The sequence below is a fragment of the Indicator indicator genome, chromosome 1 (assembly GCF_027791375.1).
Source record: "Indicator indicator isolate 239-I01 chromosome 1, UM_Iind_1.1, whole genome shotgun sequence".
NCBI lineage: Eukaryota > Metazoa > Chordata > Aves > Piciformes > Indicatoridae > Indicator > Indicator indicator.
This window is the reverse complement of record NC_072010.1, coordinates 18,585,772-18,598,691: the sequence shown is the minus strand read 5'-3', so window position 1 is coordinate 18,598,691 and position 12,920 is coordinate 18,585,772. Positions and strand designations below refer to the sequence as shown.

General features: G+C 39.3%; 1 protein-coding gene across 1 annotated transcript in view; it reads right to left on the bottom strand.

Moving 5' to 3' along the window:
* ZC3H12C (zinc finger CCCH-type containing 12C) overlaps nt 1–12,643 on the bottom strand; it is a 33,710-nt gene extending 21,067 nt beyond the window's left edge. Inside the window, exons 1-2 of the mRNA XM_054386378.1 lie at nt 12,620–12,643; nt 5,673–6,433 (exon numbers count right to left, since the gene is read on the bottom strand). Of these exons, the coding sequence (XP_054242353.1) occupies nt 5,673–6,433; nt 12,620–12,643 (785 nt within the window). The remainder of the gene's footprint in view (nt 1–5,672; nt 6,434–12,619) is intronic.
* Between the last annotated feature and the right edge of the window lie 277 nt (nt 12,644–12,920).

The following is a 12,920-nucleotide window of genomic DNA, read 5'->3' as shown; positions in this document are numbered from 1 at the left end:
AGTTTTCAGAAGAATTTAACAGCTCAAGACAAGATCGATTGATTTCACCTGCAAACCCAAATGTCACACAATCAAAATACTTCAGCTCTTTCGCCTATCCATTCCGAAAGTGGTCTTCTAAAAATTGTAATACAGCAAGTAAAACATACATTATTTGCTCATCAGAGTTATATTCTTGTCATGTGCTCTGTAAGAAGTCTAGATATTTTCAATAGAAAGTTTTATCCACTTTTACACAACATTTGAAACTCATTCTTTTCACTGTTAGCAAAGAAAGTCTGAAGGCAGTCAGGGTAGCCAGGGAACACTAACTGACATGAAACAAAAGCAAATGAATAAAATAGTTACAATTTTCCCACTATCTTTGTAACTAACAACTCTGTTCCTTACTCTGTACTTGGTGGCAAAAGCCCCACTGTGATTCCAGTAAAGAGAAGTAAGTATCACAGCAATAACCAGTCTGAGGTATCCTAACTCTACCCTTGTAAAGGACAAGCAACAGAAAAGCACTGTGCAAAGAAGCTGCTGTATGTGTCTCTCTTCAGGAAAAACTCATCTCTCAATCTCAGCAGTAAAGGGAAATCTTAAAATGAAGGGGTAAAAGAGAACCTCAAAACCTTCCCTCTGCTGCCTCATGGAGAAACTGAACCTTCTCCCCTCCATTGCAGACTGTGGAGACTCAGCTGAGGAAGCCTGTGATGCATGAAGAGCAAGTGCAAGAACACACTAGAGAACAGATAGATGTAGAGGTGATAAGCTGACAATGCACTGTTGCTAGATGGGCAGAGATCACCTTGCTTTCCCTACCTCAGTTATGTAAAGGGAAAACTTAGGGTAGCTTAAGTCTCATCACACAGGGATACAGAACTACTACTGACTGTGTTACCTGTGTGGTATCTGTGCTGAACAGCTTACGCTAAATAAGGTCCTGTGTGCTTTATGATGTCAATGGAAAAATGCCTTTCTTACTCACATGGACTAAGGTTCAAAATGAAGATTGTATCCATGGGACAGCAATGTGCCCTTGTGGTCAAGAAGGCCAATGGTATCCTGGGGTGCATTAAGAAGAGTTTGTCCAGTAGACCAAAGGAGGTTCTCCTTCCCCTCTACTCTGTGCTAGTGAGATCTCACCTAGAATACTGCATCCAGTTTTGGGCTCCCTAATTCATGGGGGACAGGGATCTACTTGAGAGTCCAATGGAGGGCTACAAGAATGATTAAGGGACTGGAGCACATGCCTTATCAGAAAGGCTGAGAGACCTGGGGCTTTTTGGTCTGGAGAGAAAAAGACTGAGAGGGGATCTAATAAATATCTGAGGGATGGGTGTCAAGAAGCAGGGGACAGCCTCTTCTCACTTGCACCCCATGACAGGACAATGGACAATGGATACGAAGTACAGCACAGGAAGTTCCACCTCAACATGAGGAAGAACTTCTTTACTGTAAGGGTCACAGAGCACTGGAAGAGGTTCCAGAAAGGTTGTGGAGTCTCCTTCTCTGGAGACTTTAAAGACTGGATGCATTCCTGTGCCACTTACACTAGATGATATGGTCCTACTCTGGCAGGGGGGTTGTACTTGAAGATCTCCAGAGGTCCCTTCCAACCCCTAACATCCTGTGACCCTGTTAATATTATCCTCTACAAGCAAAAAAATCCAAACCAAACCACCACACCACCAAACCACACCAAAACACCCCACCATATGAAACAAGCTTAGTTACACAGCTCTCTAGAAAGCAAACCTACGTCACTGCTCAGGTTCAGCACAACTAAATCCTGGGTCCTATCCCCTAGTCCGGCCTCATTCTCAGCTGTGAGAAGTGTCTATCAAGAACTCCACAGCTGCTCTAGGGCATTATTTAATTTGCTCTTCAGCTCTGATTTTAAGTTTACACATGCACAGCAAAAAAATCAGTCTTATCTGTAAGAGCATTCTAACAAAAGACTTTGTATGACTTAAGCTTAAATGTGTAGTCACCTTTCCTCTTTTAGAAAAGCATTAACTCAACACTAGGAATAATGAAAGAACAAACCCAGATCTGAAGTATCCCATAGCAACAAAATGACAGTTCTTCAAGTCATAGCTTGCAAAAGCCACCTTTCTGCTATTCAGTTCTAAGGAGTTTACTTTGGTTTTAAAACTTTAACCATTTCATATTGTTTAACCAATACTGGGAGCTTTAAACTTAAACACACAAGATACATCTAATCAACTGTTTTCAGTTTAAGGCAAAAATGACAAGCAATGACATCTCAAAGTGTAAGAAAAGCTTTCCAAGCATTACCACAAAGGAAGGGGAAAAAAAAAAAAAAAAGCTGGGTGGGTTTTTGTTTGTGGGGTTTTCTGTTGTTGTTTACTTGCTTTATTTTTTGGTGTGTTTGGTTGGGTTTTGGGTTTTGTTTGGGTTTGGGGGGAGTTTTGTTTTTGGGTATTTTCTGAGGGAAGGATTGTTCTGGGGTTTTGCTAAAGCTGTTTGTCTGGAACAGGAGTAATCACCAGACCAGACTAGCATACATGCTGGGTTTGGCTGGCCAGACTAAATCATTCTGGTCCAAGCTTTTTTCTGTCCTGCCCTTAAGGAACTAAAACATTCACCCTTCATCAGTTGACTAGATGCAACTAGTCACACAAATATGAACACCCAGTGACATAATCAGATGTATCCTTCCTTCTCTGTATCAGATCTAGGTGTTCTCTCAACCACCAGGAAGCTAAATCAACTAATTTTGCAGCTGAAAATCTGGTAATATGGAGGTAGGAAAGCATCCCTGGCCCTGAGCTAAAGGAAGGGATGAAAGTCACTCTGTGTCACTCATTAGATGCTTTATGAAACTGTGTCCTTAATTAGTCATGCAGTGTGGAGAGACAGGGCAGTGTACAGTGTTTGATCCTTCCAGAAGAGCAGAGCTCTCTCATCCTGCTAATATTATTGGACATCACTATCAAATACATCCTCCTGGAAGCCCTTTCCTAAGAAATTATGTAGGCTGGGTGAAGGTGACTGGGAACAATCAGCATGGATTTACAAAACCGCATAGCCTTCTATAGTGAGATGACTGGCTCAATCAATTAGGAGAGCAGTGGTTGTTGTTTATTGTGCCTTTAAGAAAGCTTTTGACACATTCTCTTATCCTCACTGTCAAACTAATGAAGTTTGTCAAGATAAGGGGACAGAGAGGCAGACTGCAATCCATCTGAACTACTGCACGTAAAGGGTTATGATTAGTGGCATGAAGTCCAGCTGGAGGCCTCTCAGTACTGGTATACCCCAGGAATTGCTACCAGAGCCAAGTGCTGCTTAACATCTTTGTCAATGACCTAGATAACCAGAGAGAGTTTCCCTCAGCAAGTTTGCAGAGGTCATAATTTGGAGGAGTACACCAGATGAGTGCAGTGACATTCAGAAGAACCCCAAGAGGGCAAATGGGCCCACAGCTACCTCGCAAGTTCAACAGAGCCAATCTTCTGCTGGGGAGGACTAATACCAGGAATTGGTACAGGTTGGGGGTCAACAAACTGGAAAGCGATTCTTTCTGGAAGAAAGGGTTTTAGAAGGGGTTTTGGTGAACACCAAGCTGACCATTAGCCAGCAACATGCATTTACTGCACAGAAAGCAAACATCCTCCTGGGCTGCATTAGAAAAAGTGCTGACACCAGGCTCCCCTCAGCTCAATCTTGATGAGACAAATATGGAGGGGGTGGGTTCATTTCTGGGCTCCCCAGTGTTAGACAAACATGGACAATACTGGGGAGAGTCCATGAAGGACAATAAAATTAGCCAAGGGCCTGGAGTAGCTGTCTTATCAGGACAGACTAAGAGAGCTGGGATTGGAGAAAAGAAGGCTCAGAGGGAATCTTATCCATGTATATAACTAACTGATGGGAGGGAATAAAGAGGACAGAAACTGACTTCTCACTGGTCTCCAGTGACAGAACATGTGGAATACAAGAAATGTTGTTTAAACATCAAAAAAAAAAGAGGAAACTTTCCTACAGTGAGGCCATTTAGACACTGGCACACAGAATATGTCAAGTCTCCATCCCTGGAGACATTAAAAACCCAGCTTGACACGGCCTTGAACTGACACTGCTCTGTACAAGGGTTTGGACTATAAGATCTCCAAAAGTCCCCTCCAAACAGAATGATTCCATGATTAAATTTGGTACAAAACAAGTAAAGACCTGTGAGTTCAGTTCTCACATATAGAAAGACTGCTATAGATTCAGTCTGTTTTAAGGCCCTGTAGCATGCATGGGATGCACTCATATTTGACTCAAGTTTATATAGGTGGTCAAGAAAGTAAATTAAGCATAGGAAGGCAAATCCTAAATATTTATACTAATAGCTGCAAAAACATTAAGTGAAGTGACTGATCTGGAGATACTTATGGAATGTGTTCAGTGTAGTTCATGGGAGAAACAGAACCTAGGTCCACCCACAAAGTCTGAGCTGTGCTAACCAGCTAACACTTGCACAACTGTTTTGGATTCATGTGAAATACAATCCAAACCCATTTAGAAGTCTCTAGATAATTTCTTGGTTGAGTACCAGAATAGTGTTTCTTCTACTGGACATAATTTACAGCTGAAGTTGAACAAAAAGGTTAGGAATTACTCATCAGGTAGAAAGAACTCACAGGAATACTCCACTAACAAAGCAGCTCTTTCTTTATCCTTGCTAACATATCTATTAAAATAAACAAAACTGATCATATTGGCATAAATAAGAGTCACAGTTAAAATTAAATTTTAATAGCCTCATTTAAAGGTAATTGACTTGATTAGGAGCTAAAAAGACCTGGGCCTTCAACCCAGAAATGATTTGCACAAACTTTTATTACTAAGCCAATGAAAACCACATTGAGTCATCAGAAAACTTAAACTGACCTTTCTAAACCAGGGTGTTAGTAATCAGATAATCCTTATGAGTTACCCAATTAGTTACTAATCAATGTGTCATTTAATCATTTATATAGTCATAATCCCCCCCATCTCTCAGCATGTCTTTCTATTATTTCCTTCCATAATCACTAATGAAGCATGAACCTCCAGCCTTCTCACAAACAAGCTTCTTGCTATGCACCTAGATGACTGGGGTGAGGATGGGTAAATGCTGAAGGCAAATGTGTCCTCTGTGCATAAGTGAAAGTCTAACGCAAGGCAATCTTAGGAATTAATAGCAATAAACCCAAACTCCAAATCTGATAACCAAGACCAATTTTACTGACAGATCAGTTATTACAGAATAGCCTACCATGGAGAAGTATCCCTTAAGCCTCTTAGTTCCAAATCACTATTTTTTAATCTTAAGGAATCTTCTACTTCCTTTAACCTCCTGCATGTAACTGGACACAGCAGTTGCCTATAGCAATGGCACCGACCAAAAACTGATTAAGTACTAGACTAGCAGTGTGAAGGAGAGATTTGATACCTGCCTACAAAGGGAGACTGGCATTAACCTATGATTGTTCTAACAGAAGTACAAACCACTGAACTCTTACAGACCTCTAACCTGACTGCAAGAGTGGCAGATTCTGTGGTCGATGAAGACACTTGTGACAGAACCTGCATATGGTTTTAGGCAATTATACCAAACACCAGTGTTTGAATAAGACAAGGTTGTTCTGTTTCCATTTAAATACAAAAGCAAAAGCTTCATGATCACATACCTCATTGCAACATTGCTGCCATCAATAACTATTGGTCTCAGGTTGTCACCATCCTCTGTCATATCCTCCTGCAGTGGAGACTCTGACCTCTGAGACTCTATGGAAGATGCTTCACGTATTACACTAGTGTTAGCATTAGTTACAGTCTGATCAGTCTCAGTTTTATTCCCAAGTTTGACAAGTTCTCCCAAAATATCATTTATTAAAGCATCAGTACCAAGTTTATTTAGTACAAGCTGAACCTGCTCTTCAGAGTAACCCAATTTAAGTGCAAACTCCAGTTTGGTTTGATATTCTTTCACCACATCAGGGGGTTTTACTTCGTTAGGTACTATCTGAGCTTCTTCTATCCTAAAGTCTTGTAAGATTTCATTTCTTTTTAGTATATGAGGCTCTAAGCAAGGAGATCGGCACAGCTGTCGGTGAGTCTTAGGCAAATGTGATTCTGAAGCAGAATTATTCAGTCTTTCTGAATCATTATCAGAATTTGTGCTTTCTTCAGAGTCACAGCTGGAACTTCCAGAATTCTCTTCAGATGTCTCCTTGTCTACATCTTCTTTCCTAGAATTAACCTTATCCATCGTTGGCTTCTCCACCATTGACCAAGGTACAATTGCATTTATTTGTGTGCCACTGCTCCCCACATAAAGGTGGCCTAAGTCATGCCCCAGGTGATCCTTCAAGCCCATGAAGCTGCTGCATGTACTTGACTCCACTTTGCTGCTTTTCTTGTATTCCTGAATATAAAGTGTTCCGTATTCCTAAAGAGAGAACAAAAACGTTGCAACTGGTTACACAAATTACTTGTTTTGTATTTTCTTGCTGCTTCCTCAGAACTGCATTTACTCTCTCCCAATAGAGAAATATGACTTCTTTCTTTTAACAACAAAAAACCACAAAAACCTTTTTCCTAAGTGACATCTATAGCTAAGCAGATAAACAACTGATCAGCTGAGTGTATCATGCTTTCACTTAAACCTTTCTAGAAATGGGTTTGTGAAAGAATAGGAAACCAAATACTGCAAGTTTACCTACTGTAATACAGCGAGAGAAGTCTTGTCATGATTTAAAGAAACGAAAGTATTTATTGTAATAATAACAACAACAACAAAAAAAAAATCCAACACCTCCCCCGGCAATGCAGCTCTAAAATACAAGGACTAGAAAAGCTTTTTAAATTAGATACCGTGAAATTTCTGTTGAATAGAAGGAAATTAGCATAGTACCAGATTATCTGTCTTTTTAAACAAACTATCATAAAATGAACCTTTTACAGAAAATACGATTAAATAAAAACCTATAGGCCCTAAGACACTATTAGTTCAACTGAATATAATCTAAGAATTTCTGAATTCTCTTATGTAGTGATCATTAAGTCAACATGGACTAACTGCTCTCAGTAGAGTGCTGTTATTACTAACACATACAGCATTTAGAGACATGAATTGACCTAACGGCAAATAAAGCCAATGGAAGTCTTTGCACTGATCACAAAGGCCAATTCATCAAGCCAACAAGACAACACAATTGAAAGCTCACTTCAACTCCTGGTCTAGACTTGTGCAAGCCTTTTACTGAAACAAAACTATAGATGGATAGTGGACAGTGTCCTGAAGGGTCAAACCCCCAAAACATGCCTTAGCCCAGACAATGGGCTAAGCACCTGTCAATATGCTAACCTGGTCAGTTCCTGGGGTCCAGATGGCCAAGGCAAAATGCATAGCACATGTGATTAACATTGTAAGCACCTGTGAGTGTGCAAACCTGGACACTTCCTGGGGGGCAGATAAACATGTATCATGGGTAATTAACTTTGTAACACAGGTGGGAACTGTGTGTGTCTCTGGCCATGTGTGGATATGCCCCATCCCATAGGTCCAGTTATCAGGGTTCTGTGTTACCAAAGGGCATTAATTGTCTTGGAACAGTATTGAGACCAGCCGAGAAGTCAGGCAACTTGCCTTGTCCTCACCCAGACAGCAACAAGAGCCAAATACTGCCAGAGTAGCAGCTGAAGGGCGTGCACGAACAGGCAACAACTACTCCCAGGCCTTGCACCTGGACCAAGGCAGAAAGGGGAAAAACTCCATGAGTATTGAATCCCAGAAGAGGCTACAGCCTGGCAACGGAGCACACAAGAGAGCCCCCCTAACCCTCTCCAAGCCAAGGACTGCTTGAATTATAGCCACAGCATCTGGGAAGATACCAGACAGAGGAGCAAGTTATGAGTACCTGGCTAATCTGCCACAGGATCCCATTTGTGGGGAAAACACAGATCACAGCACCTGTATGTCCGATTTGAATTGCTCTATTGGAAATGTTAGATCTGTGCTTAAATCATTTAACTGTCTTTATATGTAGAATGTAATACCCACAACCAAATAATTTAACCTGTAAATACACTTTCTACATACGTTACGGCAGTGTTTGAAGATACCACTGCTAGGAAATAGTAATTATAATATATATAAAAATATACATTTTATTACAGACATGTATGAAGAATGGAAGAAGAAAAGTTCCAAATTTCTGGATGTCATACACTTGCCACATTAGTTTTTCTGGAGAATTTTACATAACCATATTATATAGAAGTTAATTACTTAACTTCATCACAAGGATTACTTCCACAATCTACATTTAAAGGCAAATTGCTACTTCTTTCACCTATTTTGTTCTGTTAAACAGGAATCTTTACCAAGTGCTTCAGTAAAGAAAGTGAAATTATTACTTGTAGATAAAAACAGACCGCATGGACCAATGGTACTGCAAACTCTCCATGAAAAAGAATTTATGTTAAGGGAAGGCTATAAAACAAAGTTCTTTCGCACTTCTTTCTTACAAGGCAGAACATAAAAACAACATAGATAGGCAAAGGACTTCACTTGAACTTGACAGATACATTACAGACAAAGATTTCATCAAGGAGGATATACTGAGAAAAAATTCTATGTCAATCAGAATCTAATAAAAATTACAGGTATGTCTCACAAATAGCCAAAAATCTCCATTAGCAAACACGTCAACTTTCCCATTCCCTTAGAGATTAGTATTTAGAAATGACTTGGCATTTTAAAAACATGGTGTACTTTCCTCTTCTTGGGATAAAGATCTGAGAGAGCACACAAGAAATTCATGTAGACTTAAGACAAGAGAGGATCAAGCAAAAAAATCCAATCCATGGTTCAGTAAAAGCAAACTCTAATGGTGATGAGTGTCAAGACATCACCACTGTGGTGGAGCTTTTTGGTTATGGGGCAGAAAAACCACTTGAATAAATGAGCAAACAAACAAGCAAATCTATCTATCATCAGCACTTTCATCTCCAACACCTTAAACCAAACAAAATTGATAGGAAAATACTCCAAAGTTTTATCTAAACCTGACCTTGTTAGAAGGCAGCAGGGCTGTAATTCTCAGGCAATAACTGATCAATTAATATTACTGCCTCAACTCTAAGCTTTAGGATTTCAAGCAACATCACAGATTAAACACATGAGAATATAGGAAATGCACCTTTCCACAGAATGATTTATTAACTAACATAATGTACTCAAGAGCACAGTGCAGTAACAAACCACAACAACATCCCAATGAAAGGATACAGTTAAAAAACCAACACTGTGGCCTTCACAGAACTGACACACACACAAAATAATAATAATAAAAAAAAAATCTCAAACAAGAAACCCCTATTGGAAGCAGGGCTGCTTAGCAACCAGCCTGTAGTTGCTAGGATGCACTCCTTTAACATACCATCATGAATACTAGCACAGCGAAAGAATAATTTGGTATGAACAAAAGCCTATGAAAGAGAGCGGGACTTAAGTGCGTCTGGTTTCCCCTCAGAGAACAATGCAGCTGCCAAACCGATCTGGAAGCCCCGACATCATTGTTCCACCAACCCCACAATCTGCTCTGACTCGAGGAAGTCTAGTTAATGGGCGACACTTTTAAGCTGGACTGAAAAGTTGAGCTGGCTCATGTACCGCCACTGCAGAATACGGGGAGATAATGGGTCACTGCCTAAATCCGTGTACTGTGAAATGTCATTTTAGTATTGAAGTAAAAGTAGAAAGAGGGTCTGGTTTGGGTTTTTTTTTTTTTTTTGGAAGCGGGGGAAGAGAAGGTTGCATATTAAGAACATGGAATAAACAAAGCTTGAAGTGCATAGATCAGAAAGAGGATTAATTTTTTTTTTTTTAGTGTTAGTTAAAATAATACTTAAGTCATTATCCAATCACTTCTTCCTTGAAGTTTAAGTGCTTACAGCAGCTACAATCCTAACATTCTCCACTGGGATTGAAGGAAGTCACTAGCATATGCATGTGTCTGAAGATCAGGTATTATATGAAACACACTTTAGATGATTTGCACATCAACTGCGTATGAAAAAATGACAATAAATCAAGTTTTGTCCATTGTTGGGAATGTATACATAATCAGCCTTGCATCTACCTGCTTTAAGACATCTGTCAATCTTCATCTTGATCCAATATATAATTGCTTCTTTTGCCCAGAACTCTACTCCTTTTCAGAAACTATTTAAGGAGCAGACTAATAAGAGCAGCAGCTTTAAAATCTGACACTGACATACAGTTATGATACTATTGCTTTAAAAGACTAGTTTAAATTATATTTACACTGTAAGTCCAAACCTAAAGATTTCCAAAACAGTTTTGCATAAGTAGTACTCTGTTCCTGGCATACAAACAGTATTTATTGTCAGTAAAATTTTTACAATGTCTGTGAACTTTGTACACTGTATTTGTGGCCAGCAGAATCTCTTAGAAATGCTATACTCTGGAGCACCCAACATGATGTCCTTTATGAGGTTCATTAATTAGAACCATGAAAATCAGATGTCACTGCTGAATGCTGCTGGAATTGATTATTTTATCTTGATTTGGTTAGTGAAAAGCAACATGCCAGCCAGTCTGGCATGAATGAATTTGTATTCCAAATCTTCACTAGTGTACCTATATATAGGACAATGCTCACAAAACCAGAAAAGGTCACACCAGAAGAGAAAAACTCCTTATTTACAAGGAGCTCTCATTACACACATATGGATTTACAGTATTACAATGTAATATAACTAGGAAAAATATTGGCTATAAAAGCCTGACTCTACTGAGGGGCAAAAACTCTTATCAAGGAAGTCTTAAACTTTTGAGTATGCTCACCACAGATGAGTAACAGAATTTGTATTTGTGAAAAAGTTAATAAAATAGGTAACTCCCAACTAAGAAATATTTACTGCAATAAGTTTTAAACTGCAGCCTGTTTAAATCTACAGTATTTCACACTAGGTTCATTGTTAAAGGCCTAAAATACTGTATTACTGAGTTAAAGACATTTATCAAGTCTAAGTGTAATAGCTGAGCGCTGTGCTACTACATTGTAGAAGTGTAAACTTTGCCCACTTCTTAGAAGTCATCACTATTTTCCACTAACCACTAACAAAAATCAGCTCATTAATTCACCTTCACAGAAACCAAGTATTTCTCAAGGGCATGTGGGCAAGTAGATCATTTAATCTTTTAATGTGTAGTCAGAATATTTTCCACTTACAATTCAGCATAAGAGAAGCTATTTAATACAAATTTAGTTCAGAGAGGAAAATAACATGGAGTAAAAAAGTGTCATGTGGCACAGTATAACAGAAATTATTCTCAAAAGATCATCAAAAGTTTCTGAAAGTACATTCTACAGTGAAATAGTTCAGCATGTTTTCATGAAGGCAGACTTTTTCTAAGTCTTCTAAACACAAAATGGAAAATGCTGACATCGCAGTTTGTTGAAACACTATTATTACTTTTACTATTTATACTATTGGCACAAAGAGAAGTGCAGAGCTGATGAGAAAAGAAAAAAAATGAACGTATCAGTTATCCAAATGATAAAGATACGGCAACAATGCAAATAAAATAATGAATATGTAATAAATACCTACTGCTGTAGTTTCTATGTATTTAATTGCCATTGTATTTCAGTGAGTGCTGTTGTCTGCATCATTCTATCCAACAAAGGAAGGATGTCCCATTGAACAGATTGGTTAATGCTCTGGGGCAACAGATGTCTACTGGAACTGCAGGAGACCAGCAACTGGTGGCCTGCCCATCTTCTGAAAACTTTCAATAGACTCATGCATATGTTCACACAATAGGGCATGTGGTAGAAATGCAAACCTCTTTTTAACCCTTTTATATGCTCTCTTTCCCTCTCAACTGATATATGAAGGTCTTTGTTTTGGTTTGGTTTTTTCTTTACAGGATCCTTGGAACATAAGCTCACAGAGCATACAGTGTTTGTTCTTCAGCCTAATATCTAAACTCAAAACAAAGTAAAATGGATTAGAAACTATAAAAAACAGCTAGGCTAGAAGCTTTGATTTGGAACACGCTCCCATCTGAGAACATCCTAATGCTCTATCTTGCACTACAGTATTTTCAGAGAGCCCATAATGGAGGTATTTCCATTTTCAGAAACAGGAAATTTCACTCATTGTATGGTGGTGGACTTTTTCTAAAGCTTTTTACACCAGTCACAAATTACAGTAAATAATAGGTTATTTGGAGGAAAAAAAAAAAAAAAGAGTAAATACCTATAAGTTATAGTTGAAACCTCCCATTCTTCCCAGGGGGCTAGAGAATTAGTTCTGTTGATGGCTACTGCCTACCATTTTCAAATTCTGGGAAATACACCATTACTGATGCTTTTGAAAGTTCCTTAATAGAAAGCACTGGGTGAGATCATTGCTCTTCTATATACTTAGCCTTCAGACATAACTGTTTTCCTTTCCCTCTTTTTCTAAGAGATACCCCAAGTGTACAAATCTCAGCCGACACACAGGCTAGCTACGTTGTCCAAGCACAGACCGGTAAGGCTGAAACACCAGAAAGGTGAAACTTCCAGTTTCTGCAGAGAGAAGCCCATATACTTACGTTCCCTGGAAAACACACAGACATTGGTTTCTTGTAGCTGTTCCAGAAGCAACTCCTTAACACGATTTCAGCTGCAGACTTCAGGCAAGCAAGCAGAACAATGAATGGACGAACAGATGGACCCGCGATGTCTTTGCTTAACCTATTACTGAGCAGACACGGAGCCAATCACGACCCGCAGAGCTCACAATTAGTTGGCTGGGCAGATGCGAGGCAACCTCCCCACCCTACATCAGGTTTGGAGGTTTCTAAGATAAGCAAGTTGATGTCATTCTCAGGGTCTGCCCCGGGCAGCATGTGT